Here is a 14,607-nt window from a genome sequence, read left to right as displayed (position 1 = left end):
GCAGTGATATGGAGTGTAGTAAGGAATGTTTCAGTGTGTGACTACATGATCTGCCAGAAGTGTCATGTTGAATTTGGCCTATTTTAGTAATATAATACGATGCTTTAAAGAGGTGTCCACCCCCTGTCTGCTCACGTTTCAAACACTGAATGGTATTTTAGCTTATACCAAAACCTAATAGTATATAGAAGGGACTCTTACACAGTTGGGTCATGCAACAGGACAGTGATCCAATGCGCACAAGCAATTCTACCTCTCAGCTTACACCGTTAAACATAAGAAATGTCAACTTTTCAAATTAGTCAAAGTTCTGGCCTAAACCTAGGACTGTTGTGGCAAGACCTAAAACACACAGTCCATGCTTAAAGGTTTACAATTGTCACTGAACTAAAGCAGTTCTGGGCTGCAAATTCTCAAAGGAATTCTGACAGAGATACAACTACTGGTTAATGATAACAATTAATCATCTATGATATTGTCATCATGATATCCAACAGCTTTATCGAACATTGCAGTTTATGTCCATACCTCACTGCCCTACTGTTACAGGCTCAAGGCTAAAGATAATCCCACACTTTTCTTCTTTGTCCACAGATACGTACCAGTCCCTGTTCTCCTTCTCTCAGGGTCACTTAAGCTCTCTATTCGAGAGTGTTTACAGCCCACTGTTCAGTGCCGTCACACCACATGTCTCCACCCTGTTCTCCGACCTCTCCCTCTTCATCCGGGACGCCTCGTCCAACATCTCCGTGGAAGCCACCGTCCATCGTTTCTATGACAACCTCTTCCCACTTGTCTACACCCGCCTCATCAACCCAGGCATGGCAGCAGCCGCCAGCGATGGCGGCGACCTCTCTGACTGCCTGCGCATGACACGACAGGACATGAACCCATTTGGGCGGCATGCCTTAGCGATGGCCGAGGAGCTAGCGGAGGCGCTGCAGGCGGCCAGGGCTCTGACCTGGGCTTTTTCCGTGGGCGAAGAGGTGATGAACGGGACAGAAGCAGCACCCCTGACCAAAGAGTGCACGCGGGCGCTGGTAAAGATGCAGTACTGTCCGCACTGCCGTGGACTCACCCTCATACGGCCGTGCGGGGCGTACTGCCTCAACGTGATGCGAGGCTGTCTGGCCAGTCTGTCCGAGCTGGACATGCCTTGGAGGCGCTATGTGGCTATCCTGGAGGACCTGACCCAGGCAGTGGCTGGCGAACACAGCCTGGAGCTTGCCCTGCTTGGGATTAGGGGACGGGTCAATGAGGCCATTCTTCATGCGCAGCTTCATGGACCGAGGCTGACCGCCACAGTGAGTGATGACACTGTACATTCACAAACAACACAAGCATTTTGCTTTTGGTGAATGCTTTCTTTAATCCTTAGGTGTTTGGAGTAATTGCTGAGGTTATGCATCAGGGGAACCTTCAGAATTGTTTTGGTCTTTAGAGAACTTAATAGAATAGGAACTGGGCAGAAGGCCTAGCGTCAGATTAACCATTAACATAGTTCAGTTGTGGTTAGGGATGTCCTGATCTGATCCAGAGGGCTGATTAAGGCATTTTTTATGGATTGGGTATCAAATTAAAGCTGGTCTGCCATGATAGTTGACTGGAAAAAAGCACACTGGTGGTACAAGACAACTTGGCTGTTACTGTAGTGCCCCCTGTGGCAACGCTCAGAATACAGCTTTCACTCACATTGCATTATTAAAGGCGCCAAGACACATTTTTAATACAACTATTATGAAACCCAGTCTGCGTAGCTCGAAGCGTCTGTGTTTGTGTCTTTGCATCTCAGCAATATCTTTATTTAGTCATTTTGATTTTTTTCAGCTGTGCTTCATTAAAATGGTAGCTGTAAAAAGAGTCAATTTGTTTTAAAGGAAGCTAAATGTGAGAAGATCAGCTCTACAGCATGTGCTGAATGGAGGAACTTAAGTAGAAGGATTAAACAGAATGAAAGTAAATCATGAAAAATACTCCCAGCCTGTTCAACTGGCTTTGTGTGATTGGTTGACTGTGGAATGCACCAGTCACAGACCAATCATGCTAATGGCAGGAAAAACACATCTCAGTGTCTCAGTACAAGCTTGCCAAAACTGCTAGTCATATCTGCCTCTCTCTCACTTTCACTCTCACTCTGACTCTGACCTTATCCACCAGGTCACTTTTTTAGACACATGCATTTACACTGGGTGGTCAAATTCGTCTTTCAGAGACTTTCGGAGTCGTCAGATCGTTGTACCCTACCCTTCTTGTCTTGTAATTGTAACCACTTTTAGTGGTTGTGGTTTACACACTAGACAACTGATCAGCGACACGGAGTCACCAATTGCAAGATCTTTCACCAGGAGAAACTGCAATGAGTCTGTCTGCTCTCTAAAAACACATTTTCTCACAAAAATACATGCAAAGCATGATGTCTTTTTAATTTTTTGTCAAAAATGTCTGATCGTAAAAACGAGAGATACAAGTCTGAGTCATAGTGATGATTTGCACTAAAAAGTCTTGAGACAGGATTGTTGATGTTGTATAACTCCACCCACAGCCTTTTCCTCTCTGTCTCTTGCGCCCTGATTGGTTATAGCTAGTCGCTGCTCTAGCGTCCAGTGCTGGCGCTTTTGACATTACCGGACTTCAAGCCACCGATAGGTCCAGATATTAAACCTGCCAGATATTTGTCGGGGGCTTGCTGTGTGGGACGGAATATGCTAAATTGCTAACTGTGCAGCAAATAACATTAGTTGTGGAATGTGTCTTACATGTTTACACCACTATAAAATGTTGCTTAAATGCATCTCAGACCACCTCCTGAAGTGGTTTGAGTGATGGGAGTCTTGGGTGTGTTTGCACTTACATTTTCACACGGTTTGGCCTGATACTCAAGATGGAAGAAGTGACCATGTGTGAACGGGGTCTCAGATCACCTCCTGAAGTGGTTTGAGTGATGGGATTTGTATCTGGTTTAAATGAGTCTTGGGTGTGTTTACACCTTTACAATCCAGATAAAATCCTGATGCTCTCTCTGTAGGTCTCCTTGTTTATGTGTTGATCTTCTCTTATTACATATAACAAGATGCTCTTCCTCCTTTCTTTCTTTCTTTCTTTCTTTCTCTCTTCCTATTTTGACTGTCTCTCTCTGCTCTTTTTTATCTTGTTGTCTATTATGTTATATGAAGGGCAGCAGTAAAGTGCATGGTCATGTAGTGTGTGTGTTGTTGTGTGGCCGACCAGAGCTGCAGAATGGATTATTCTTAGTTCACTGTTCTTTCAGTTTGGTTTTACTGGCTGCCAAGTGCTACAAATTCTCACATTCTCCCTCTCTCTCTCTCTCTCTCTCTCTCTCTCTCTCTCTCTCACTGCCCTTTTAACTCGTCCTGGTGTTGGAACCCGATATATCATTGGAGATCGTTCTGTGTGAAGTGAAACCAGGTGACGGCAGAATTGCAGATGAATTTTAGCTCATTTGGAAAATGAACTCCAGATCTTCTTCAAGGCCGCAAATAACTCCCAGTAACCATGACAGTTCTCTCTGGCGTGTAAAGCCGAGGTTAGAACCGCCGCTCACACACAGTCACATGCACGGGAGGAAAAAGAGCATACCAGCGCTGTTGTTTATGTCCAGAATGGTAACTTTCTAGAAGAAGGGGAGAAAGAAAGTTAACAGGAAAACGTTACATTGAAGCAACATTAGGAGATTGTGTCTCCAAAGTGAAAAGCCTTCTTAGCTTTTAATGGAAGTCAATGTAAAAACGTTTTATTCCAAGTCATTTTAGAGCATTTCTATTGGTCCATTCATCATTTGACACAATTTGAAGAAGAACTGTGTTTTCTATATTTGTAATATAATGCTCTGTACTTCAACAGTTAACCACCATTTAAGATGCAGTTTTATTGACCCTGTCATATGCACAATATGTCCAAATATTTGTGGACACCCCTTCTAATGAATGCATTCATACTTTAAATTGCACTCATTGCTGACACAGATGTGCAAATTGATGTGCACAGACACAGCTTGTCTAGGCCCTGTTGAGAAGTATGGCCAATAGAACCTAAATGAACCTAATGCCAGGTGTGGGCTAGTGGGGTATGAAGCCCCCCCAGCATTGAGCTGTGGAACACTGAAACTGTGTTCTCTGGAATTATGGTGCTCCAGACAGTACTTTTGGGATGGGTTGGGGATTTAAGTTTTGGGATGAGGTGGGTGGTGATCATCCAACAATTTGACCTCATTAACACTTGTCATTGAATGCAACCAAATCCTCACAGCAGTGATCCAAAATCTAGTAGAAAGCCTTCTTCTCTGGACAGTAGAGACAGTTAGTCCAACAAAAGCAGGACAGACTCTTTTGTAATATCTTTGGTTTCAGAAGAAACAATGAATGAACAGGTGTCCAGATACTTTTGTCCATATATTGTATATGTTGCTATAATTGTTTTAGAACTTTAGACCTCCAAAAACAGAGGATGTGATGATGAGTTCAATTATTATGCATCAAATAAAGAAATTACACCCCACCCTCCGGGTGAGAGAGTAAAACATGAGAATGAGCGAATGTGGGAAAAAGGGAGAGAGAGAGAGAGAGAGAGAGAGAGAGAGAGAGAGAGAGAGAAGAAAGGAGGTGAGAGAGGTGAAAGAAAGAGAGGGAGACAAGAAGACGAGAGAGACTGACAGAAGACAAGAGCGAGAAAGTGAGAAGAAGAAAGAGAGAAAGAAAGAGATGGGCATGTGAGAGAGAAGGAGAGACGAGGAGTAAGGCAGAGAATGAGAGAGAGAGAGAGAGAGAGAGAGAGAGAGAAGAAAAGGTGTGTGTGAGAGAGACAGTAAGTAAGTAAATTGGCTGAAGCAAGTTTAAATGTCTGGAAATATTCTGGCCTCTCGCGCACTCTCTTTCTCTCCTTTTCTCTCTATTCTTCATTCTTTCTCTTACTCTCTCTCTCTATCTCTCTCTCTCGCACGCACTCTCTCTCTCTGGCTCTCGCACTCTCTCACCACATCCCACAAGTTCACTCTGTTCTTTAAACACACTCCTTTCTCGCTTTACTGCCGCGCAGCAGCCCTTAAACATCCAAGAACTTTATTAACACAGCAGTTTGTGGACTGTGAAGACAAACAGTAGAACCTGCAGCCACACGACTGTCATTACCATCATCACCTTCAGCATCACCACCATCATGCTCACAGTCATCCTCATCCTCATTCTTATTTTCACTGGTCTTCTTTAGCCTTATTTTAGGCCACTGTTCCACTGCTTACTGCGTCTTCTCTCTCTCTGTCTCTTGGTGTCTCTCTGTGTCTCTCGCTCTCTCTGCTTTTGATAAAGTGCTCTTCTCTGCTGTGAAAATAAAGCGGAGATGTTTTGAAAGCAGATAGTTTTCCCCCTCCAAAGATCATAAAGAGTGAAACCGCGCAGTAGCCTGCCGGTGTGTGTGTGTAAGTGTGTGTGTTATTAGAGGAATTATGATGGTGTGGTATTTCTCTGTGATGTTTTCCCAAAGGGGCTGTGGTTGGCATTCTCTCCCCCCTGCTGTGCAGCCTTGAGATGGCACTGCGCCCTCTGAAGAGTGTGTGTGTGTGCGTGCCTGTGTGCATGTGTGTGAGAGAGTGAGAGAAAGACACACATTTGGACATGCATACATTTTTGGAGACTTTGAGATGTGTGTGTTCCCTTGTTTTAGTGTCTGCTTTTGTCTTCGGTCTCTTGTTTGCTCTCTCTCTTACACACACAGACATATTGAGACTCGGACACGTGTCTGTGGTCACTACACTGTATGTACAAAAAAAAGGTGTCCAGACACTCAGCTACAGTACAGTGCATTGCCCGTATAACAGGACGCTCTGGAGCCCCAGCCCCAGTGCCATGTGGTAGATAGAGGAGTGTAAAGCCCCACAGCACTGGGCTGCACATCTCTAGAGTGCCAGCGCTCCATCAACTATTATCAATGCATCTCCTCACTAGTGCTCTTATTGCGGAATGCCATCAAATCCTCACAGCAATGTTCCAGAATCAAGTGTAGGGTCTTTGCAGAACAGCAGAGGCTGCTACTGCAGCAAAGAGAGGACAGATTCCCTATTATTACCCTTGATTTCAAAAGCAGCTCAACAGCAGCTCTGGAGGAGCAGGTGTCTACAAACTTTTGGACATAAAGGATATGATACAGCGTACAATCCTATGTCTCTCTATGTGTGTGTGTGTGTGTGTGTGTGTGTGTGTGTGCAGAGATCAGGTTGTAGTGAAGATGCTATATGGCAGATCACACTGTCTACTTTATCCGTGGCTGGACAGTCTGTTGGCCTGTAGTCACGCTGGGAGGGTATAGAGTTTTCACACATTGGGGAGGAGTATATTCTCTGGCATGTCTGTGGTCTTGATGGTATGTGTGTGTTCCTCTATGTGACAGTGCTGTGCAAAAGTATCCTCGAACTGTTCTGGATTACATGTATCACAGTCAGTTTCTTGTGAACTGCTTTCCTAGCGATAGGCTCTGGAAGCTCCAAGCTTATACAGATGAAATCAATTCTCTAACAAGTAGGCAATTTCCTCAGAACTGGGAATTCCACAATTTCTTTTCATGGGAAGTTCATGAAGAAAAAAAAAGTTTTGGGACACCTGCTCATTCATTGTTTCTTCCCAAATCAAGGGTATTAAACAAGTGTCCTGCTTTTGTTGCGGTCACTGTTGCAGTCTCTGCTGAAGGCTTTCTACAAGATTTTGAAACATTGCTGTAAAGAATTGATTGCATTCAGCAATAAGAGCATATATGAGGTCAGGATGTTGTATGATCACCACTCCACCTCATCGCCAACTCATCCCAGAAATACTGGTCGCTGCACCAACCAGAGAACTATCCCAAGCATGGGTGGTAATCTATTACCAATACTAGACAAGCTTTATGTGCCCATGACCCAGTTGTTCTGTCTTGGACCACTTTTGGTAGGTACTGACCACTGTATGTTTTGGAGATGTTCTGACTCAGTCATTCGTTTAGCCGTCACACGTTGGCTCTTGTCAAAGTGGCTCAGATTCTTATGCTTGTCCATTTGTCCTGCTTTTGACCTGACTGTTCACTTGCTGCCTAATATATCCCACCCCTTGTCAGATGCCAGTCTAGATGAAGATAATCAATGTTTTCCGTTTTACCTATCCATGGTCCTAATGTTATGGCCGATCAGCGTATAAACGTTGGTGTAATGAACTGATTTAATATCCTGCCTGATCCCCCTTAGCTTGTTCCTTAAGATCCTGGATCCTACAAAGCTTTGTATCTGTTGTAAAAAGTGTTACACAAACTGTGCACCCTTGATAAGGCCTTCAGATACACAGCGTGTTACGGAGCAACTGCAATTCTGCAGCCTCAGAGCTTCCCACAGTCTCCTTTGAATGATAGGCAAGAGTTTCAAATTTACACAGATGTGGAAAAAAAAAAAAACATCGAAAGACAACAAAAGCCCATAACTTTGTGCTGTGGTCAGATTAGACGAGTTAATATAAAGCTTTACCTTATTTCCTCTGAGGTTTAACATGGGGCTCTAATTACATCCTTACCCAGGAATGTTAATAGCAACTTGTGCTTTTAGATAATGGAAACAAGCCTCTGGAGGCTGCGGGGAGTGGGCCGCATTTCCACAGGCTCCGTTTCACCAGGCCAGGGAACATATCCAGCGAGACGGGTCACAGACGCCGAGTTCTTTACAACTTTTTTCTCTTTCTTCTGACTGGGCTTTTCTGCATCCCTCTTTTGCTCTCTTAGAGAGAAGACACCATCATCCCTCAGCAGGTTCCTCTTTCTTATCTTTCTACTTGCTTCCTTCATTCCTCTGATGGAGAGAACATTCAACACCTCTATAAGTTACCCATTAGTCAAAGAGTAGGGTTTTTTTTATTTATTGAAATTAGGCTAGGGGTCCAGAGATATCACTATAATGAGGTGACATCCACTACATAAGCCTACTTCACTGTAGCCAAACCGTTACGGACATCACCAGCCTTGACGTAGCGAAGGCTACTTTACTGGAGTCCTGCCTTGTACAGCGCTAGGTGTAAATATCTGCAGCAAATAGTTGATTACTGAAGTATTCCCAACATTTTTTAGACCATTTTTATATATTTTTTGTCAGGAAAGTAGCCTAAAGCAAAAGCTGACCCATGACGTACCCACTGTCCCACCCTCAGCAGTTCCTTTACTGGCTAACTTGCCTGGCTAATGCTGGTTAACTACAGTAAAATTACAGAAACATTAATAAACAAGATGCTGCAAGATGAGAGACTGAGAAATGAGTAGGCCACAATAGAAAGTGCAAAACAGGCACTTTTACTTTGCGTTTTTCCTCTCTATGGCTGCCATGTTAGCTAACGTTAGTGCGCTAACAGCAACAAAATGGGGACCAGGGGACCAGGTTTCCAGTCCAGCTCTAGTCCACAGCCGTTTCTGCAGTCTAGTGTGACTGTGATGGATTTAGCTAACGTTCTCACACTCCCCCTCATTTCTCTCTCTCTCTCTCGTCTTCTAGCAGTTGTTGTAACTGACTTAGCTTGCATGCTAGTTGCTAAGTTGGCTCCTTGGCTGAGGGGAGCTGAACACATCCTAATTATGTTCACTTGTGTAATTTACTATGCATGCTAGCTGTGTTAGCCAGCCTGCAAATTGCTAAATTAGCTCCAAGCTAATAGCCGCTCCACACTCCCAGGTCCCAGCAGCATAGTGCTTCTTGTCACTATCAGGTTATATTTATGTCCTGTCTATGTTTGCCATGTTAGCTAACGTTAGTGTGCTAACAGCAACAAAATGGAGGACTTTTTGGGGACCAGGTTTCCAGTCCAGCTCTAGTCTACAGCCGTTTTGCAGTCTAGTTTGGCCTACTCAGTTCTCAGTCTCAATCTTTAAGTTATAAATATCAGGAGACGGCATTTTCATCGTTCTGAGACTTTACTGTTTATGGTAGTTAAAGTTAGTTAGCCAGCGTGCTTATCGTTATGTTAGCTCCTCAGCTAAGTAAAGCTGACACACTGATTACCCACTGCCCCGACCACAGCAGTTCTACATAGCCACTGTTTTATACTAAAACTCAATTTAGTGTTTGTTGTAACCGAGCTAGCTTGCATGCTAATTGCAAAGTTACCTCCACACTCCCAGCAGCACTGTGCTCTTGGCAATATCAGGTTATATTTATATTTACCTGAGTTTTTCCTGTCTATGTTTGCCATGTTAGCTAACATTAGTGTGCTAACAGCAACAAAATGGAGGCCTTTTTAGGGACCAGGTTTCCAGTCCAGCTCTAGTCCACAGCCGTTTTGCAGTCTAGTGTGTCCTATTCAGTTCTCAGTCTCTCATCTTTTAGCAGTTCCCTTATCAGGAGAAACGTTTAATCTTTCTGTGATTTTCTTGTTTATGGCAGTTAACCAGTGTTAGCCAGGCAAGTTAGCTAGCATGCTAATCGTTATGTTAGCTCCTCAGCTAAGGAAAGCTGACACACTGATTACCCACTGCCCCGACCACAGCAGTTCTACATAGCCACTGTTTTTTTTTTTCTAGTTTTATGCCACAATTAATGTTGTAACTGAGTTGGCTAGCATGCTAATTGCTAAGTTAGCTCCTTGGCTGAGGGAAGCTGAACACAGAAGTTAGCCTAAATCATATTAACAGCTGTAATATACAGCTTTATACTAAAACCCAGTTTATGGTAGTGTACTGTGGTGAGTATTTAATGTCATGGCATAATTATGTTCACTTTTGTGATTTACTATGCATGCTAGCTGTGTTAGCCAGCTTGCTAATTGCTAAGTTAGCTCCAAGCTAAAAGCAGCTCCACATTCCCAGCTCCCATCAGCAGTGTGCTCCCGCCACTATCAGGTATAAGTATCTATATAACTATGTAAGTTAGCTAACGTTAGCATGCTAACAGCACCGAAATGCAAGACTCCGCTCACACAACTTATTCTGCTTCCCTGTCTCTCCTTTTCCTCTCTGCCTCATACTCATACACACACTTTCTTGCTCTTTCACACCCTCCTATTCATACCTCTCGCTCATCTTCTAGCAGTGCCTTTCTCTACAAATATGCTGACTATACATCCCCCCCAGCCGACCCCCTGGCCCCCAACAGCTACCATATAATCATCTGCCTGAATACAAATTTATGGAGTCAGGAAATGATTAAGCTCACTCTCCGTATGAACTGCGCACCATTTGATACGAGCAATTAGGACGGGTATGCGCGCTCTGGTATGTTTGGAATAGAAATAAAGAATGAGAGATTTTAAGGCTGTACATATCTGAACGTTCATCTTCGTGCTCGTGTGGAGGAGAATGGAAAGTTTAATATTTGACTAGCAGAATGGATCTGGCCTAGGTACTGCAGGTACAACTAGGTACAACTGGCCTGCTGCTGACACGCTTCCTGGGATTGATCACTTTCATCAGGAGCACATTAACCTTCAGAGGTCACAGTTGGTCCCAATCATAACAATAGCCTGAAGTTTCAGCAGCAATTCAGCAGTAATTCCTTCTTCCTATACATTTAGTCTAATGGTGTTTTCACACTAGCACTTTTTTTTCCCCCGGACCCGGGAGGGCGTGCTCTGAGAGTCTGGTACATTTGGTCTAGTGTGAAAGCTGTTTTCGAGATGGGAACCAGCCCAGAGAACTGGTCCTCCAGAAATGAATGAATTAATAATCTGGGGTTCGCTGGTGTTGTGTGTGGAGTTACATGATTGGTTCATTTTGTGCAGTGGACTGCTTCCACTTATTTCCTGCATGGCTTAAAACTAGAAGTTTTGCAGGTGTTCCCTCAGGATGAAATGCCAGGACTCCAGAAAGCGCTGTTCGCTCTTCACTGTGTGAGTGTTTGTATCCATGGGAAAGAAGGAAAAGTGGGGGAATATAGCAAAAGAAGTGATTTTCTCAAAATGCGCAATTGTGGATTTTTTTTATTGTGAAAGCAAGCGATAATAAGCCCCTCTCCCAAATGAGCCCAGAATCAATCTTGGGTTCAAACTCGTGGCATTGTGGGCATTAGCCCTGTCATTTAATTTTTGCTAGTTCAGTCTTCAGTGGTTCCACAGGCATCCGCAGCCTGGAATCCCAGAAAGCACAGTAAGCCTCACGCTCTTTGGATGGGTGGGATGGCTTTCATTGTCCCACAGTCATTTTGTGCAATGCTGACGTAACAGAATTGGCAGTTAGTGTTCTCCTCCAAGCGCGTTCAGCTGTCCAGTGTCCAGCTTGAAAAGATGTGTCGGTGCTTCATCTGACTGAGGAAGCACATCCTAGCCTTCACTCTCTCAGTGCTGGTATGCACTGAAATCTGCGAGACTCGATCATGTAGATTTCTTCTTTTTTTTCAACATCCGGAGAATTCCCTTACCCGCCATCAGGCCCCTGCAATTAATCCAGAATGCAGCAAGTTCAGCCATGTTCAGATCTTCTGCTGCGTTCTCTTCACTGGCTTCCTGTAGCTGCCGCCCGCATCAGATTCAAAACCCTGACGCTGGCCTACAAAGCCAAGAAAGCACTGAGAGCTTCGAGTACGGCTCGGCTCGACCCGCCATCCCTCAAAATCCACGGAAGACAAGCATCCAGACCTTTTTCTGTCCTGCACCGAAGTGGTGGAACAAACTTCTCCTGAGAGTCGCTTGCTGTCTTCAAACGCAGACTGAAGACCCTCCTCTTTCGAGAATATTTGGGCAAAGTGTAGTGCAGAGTATTGTGGTCTCCATACTGACTTTTGTGTTTAGCTACGTCTAAGATTAGAGGTTTCTTTTGGATCCTAGCCGATACAAACTAGCGAAGGGGATTTTCTGAGTGAACAGTGAGGCACGTATGTAAGTCGCTCTGGATAAAATCATCTGCTAAATGCCTTAAATGTAAAAGGCAGCATTGAGGGATGAGGGATTCCTAGCTAGGGGGTGGGGATTGGGATACGTCAATTAGGGAGGAAACTAGAGGGAAATGTTGCTATAGAAATTGCCATAGGCTAACTTCTGTTTCTTTTGAAATCAGAATTTTATGTCAACTCAGCATGCCTGCCAGTTAGCAAACCACCTATGCCAGTTTTCTCTCTCTCGCCTTCAAAGACTATGCATGATAGGAAAAGCCACTTAGCTGAAGCCCTGCCTACAACCTATTCAACCAGTGTAAAGGCTGGGACTGGCATCTAGACAATTCTACACGATGTAAAACACAAACTGTGACCAGGTGTAGAAATATTCATTCACTGATTGTGGTAAAACTGTACTGGATTAGTAAGTCGAGGCTTGATGTTGTGCTGAATTACTACTAATGCTGAGTTCAGTGTTGGTGAGAGGTCCTTCACCTTCCTGAAAGGAAGAATTTCAATGGTTCTGCCTGTGAGTTTCACTCACTGTTGTCCTGCCCCCAGCTGAAATAGAGATTCTGATAAGTTAGAAGTGGACACTGGGTTGGGCAAAGTTGGACTGGGTTAGAACTTTTAGAGGGTCAGTTTGACAGGCCCACAGGCCCTATGTTTCACAGTGTCAGGCAGAAGTTGTGGCGTAAGAAAGCGGACCTAGTTTTTTCTGTGGCCATTTTTCAAATTTACGAACAAAGTCAAACTCATCCTGCCCTCCCGTTTAACACCGATTTTGCATCAGTGATTGTGCTGCAGAATTTGACACTCTATTTGTGTCTACCTTTGCTGGGCCAGTTAGAACCTTTGCTGGGCCAGTTAGAACCTTTGCTGGGCCAGTTCCGCCCACAGGCCCTATATTTGAAAGTGTCATGCAGAAGCGGACATTGTTTTTCAAATTTACGGACAAAGTCAAAGTGATCCTGCCCTCCCGTTTAACACTGATTTTGCATCAACGGTTCTGCTGCAGAATTCGACACTCCCTGTTTATGCCTACCTTTGCCAGGCCAGTTAGAACCTAAGAACCTTTACCGCCCACAGGCCCTAAGTTTTCCACCTGCCACTGAAAGCAGGCATAAGAAAGAGGCCAGTGTTTTTAAATTGTGTACGGACGCAGCCAAACTGATCCTGCCCTCCCGTTTAACACAGATTTTGCATCAACAAAGGCAAAATGCATTGTAATTTGGTGGCCATAGATTTCCATTCATTGTTAGCTACATTAGCCGCCCAGCTTCAGTGCCGAACTAAAAAGGCAGCATTTCTTGACTGATCAGCTGCGTTTTTGTGGCCCTTTATCTTTAATCTGCCTTTTTCAAACCGTATGCCAACTAAATAAACGAGCTTCACTGGAGCATGCAGCAACGGGCCAAAGCTAGATGTTTCTGCCGACATTTTTCCATCTGTGGTGTTAATTTCCAATTGGCTCGTACTGGCAACGGCCAATGTCTTCGGTTCCCTTGTGGGATTCATCCATGTGTTTACATCAATCACCGGGGAGACAGCGCCACTAGAGAGTTTTCCAACAAAACAGCCGGCTTTGTGGAGACCACACGAGACTGATCTTGAGTGATTTAATTATGGCAAACAGAGGGAGAAAGCGAGGGAGGAAGAGGGATTTTGACGAGGAAATGAAGAAGATCAGAAAATGAGAGACTGAAGAAGAGAGAGAAGAAGGCACATCATAAATTTCTCGGAGGAATACACGCTATCTTTGCGATAGAAAAAGAGACAGAGAGGGAGGTTTTGGAGTGCGAGGCAAACCTCAGAGGTCAGGGACCTAGGCCTTTCCAGTTTATGTGTAAGGGTGGGTTTGTGAGTTAGTGAGCGAGAAAAAGAAAGAATCTGTTTTCAAGGGCAAAAAGCATTAAATCAGTGGTGTCATAACAAATTCCCTGGCGAGACGAACTGCATTCTCCCTAACTTACTAATGCAGACTTTACAGCAAACAAGGAGGAAAACACTCAGTTAGGTCATCAAGATGATTTTTGTCAGTTTGTTCTGGCCGTGATGCCTCGAGGAATACTTGTTTTCAAGGTAGGCCTTTTAAAGGGCCCATTTCACACCAAACTGTATGTTTCTGGTCCTGGGGTGGTAGCGCATTCTATTGGTCACCTTGTTATGTCCTCTTAGAAACTGTCACTTAAATTTTGACCATATTCAGACAGAATTTGTACTATGTCTTTACAACTGTATTTATTTTACAACTATTTCATATGATTTAAATCAGGTATCAAGAACACATTGTTATTTACAGCAGAGAAAATGTGTGAAAATGTCAATAATCTTGCATTAATAGTCAGGGGTCCCATTTTTGTGTTTCCCCTGTTTGGACACACCCACTGTATTTCATTAGGCACTCGTTAATGAGTTGATTAGCTGGTTCAGGTGTGGAGGGAGCAGGGAAAATACAAAAAAGTTTAAAAGAGTGGGCCTTTAGTACCAGGGGTGCAGACCACTGCTTTAAATGACTTAGCAAAATGCTGTACATTGTGTCATTGTCTCACCTTACTGTACAGGACTGGAAAACCAGCTAAAGAAAATACAAGAGTATAAACAGAACCTTTCTGCTGCAATATTTGGAGATTAAAAAAGCAAGCAGCACTTGAAGGAAAGAACCCCTTCCCAGCTGTTAAGCATGGTGCTTAGGGATTGTGTGGCAGCCAGTGGCACAGGAAACCTTGCACAGGTATGAACGAATGCATTCTGCTGATGGTTCCTCACACTTATGTCTGTTCTATAAAAAT

At 44.0% G+C, this 14,607-nt stretch overlaps 1 protein-coding gene across 1 annotated transcript in view; it reads left to right on the top strand.

The window, feature by feature from the left end:
- The window catches only part of gpc5c (glypican 5c), a 241,227-nt gene that overhangs the window by 56,570 nt on the left and 170,050 nt on the right, over positions 1-14,607 (top strand). Inside the window, exon 3 of the mRNA XM_072669083.1 lies at positions 595-1,304. Within this exon, the coding sequence (XP_072525184.1) occupies positions 595-1,304 (710 nt within the window). The remainder of the gene's footprint in view (positions 1-594; positions 1,305-14,607) is intronic.

The sequence above is a fragment of the Salminus brasiliensis genome, chromosome 23 (genome assembly GCF_030463535.1).
Source record: "Salminus brasiliensis chromosome 23, fSalBra1.hap2, whole genome shotgun sequence".
Taxonomy (NCBI): domain Eukaryota; kingdom Metazoa; phylum Chordata; class Actinopteri; order Characiformes; family Bryconidae; genus Salminus; species Salminus brasiliensis.
The sequence above is the reverse complement of the archived record's forward strand: the minus strand, read 5'-3'. Positions and strand labels throughout refer to the sequence as shown.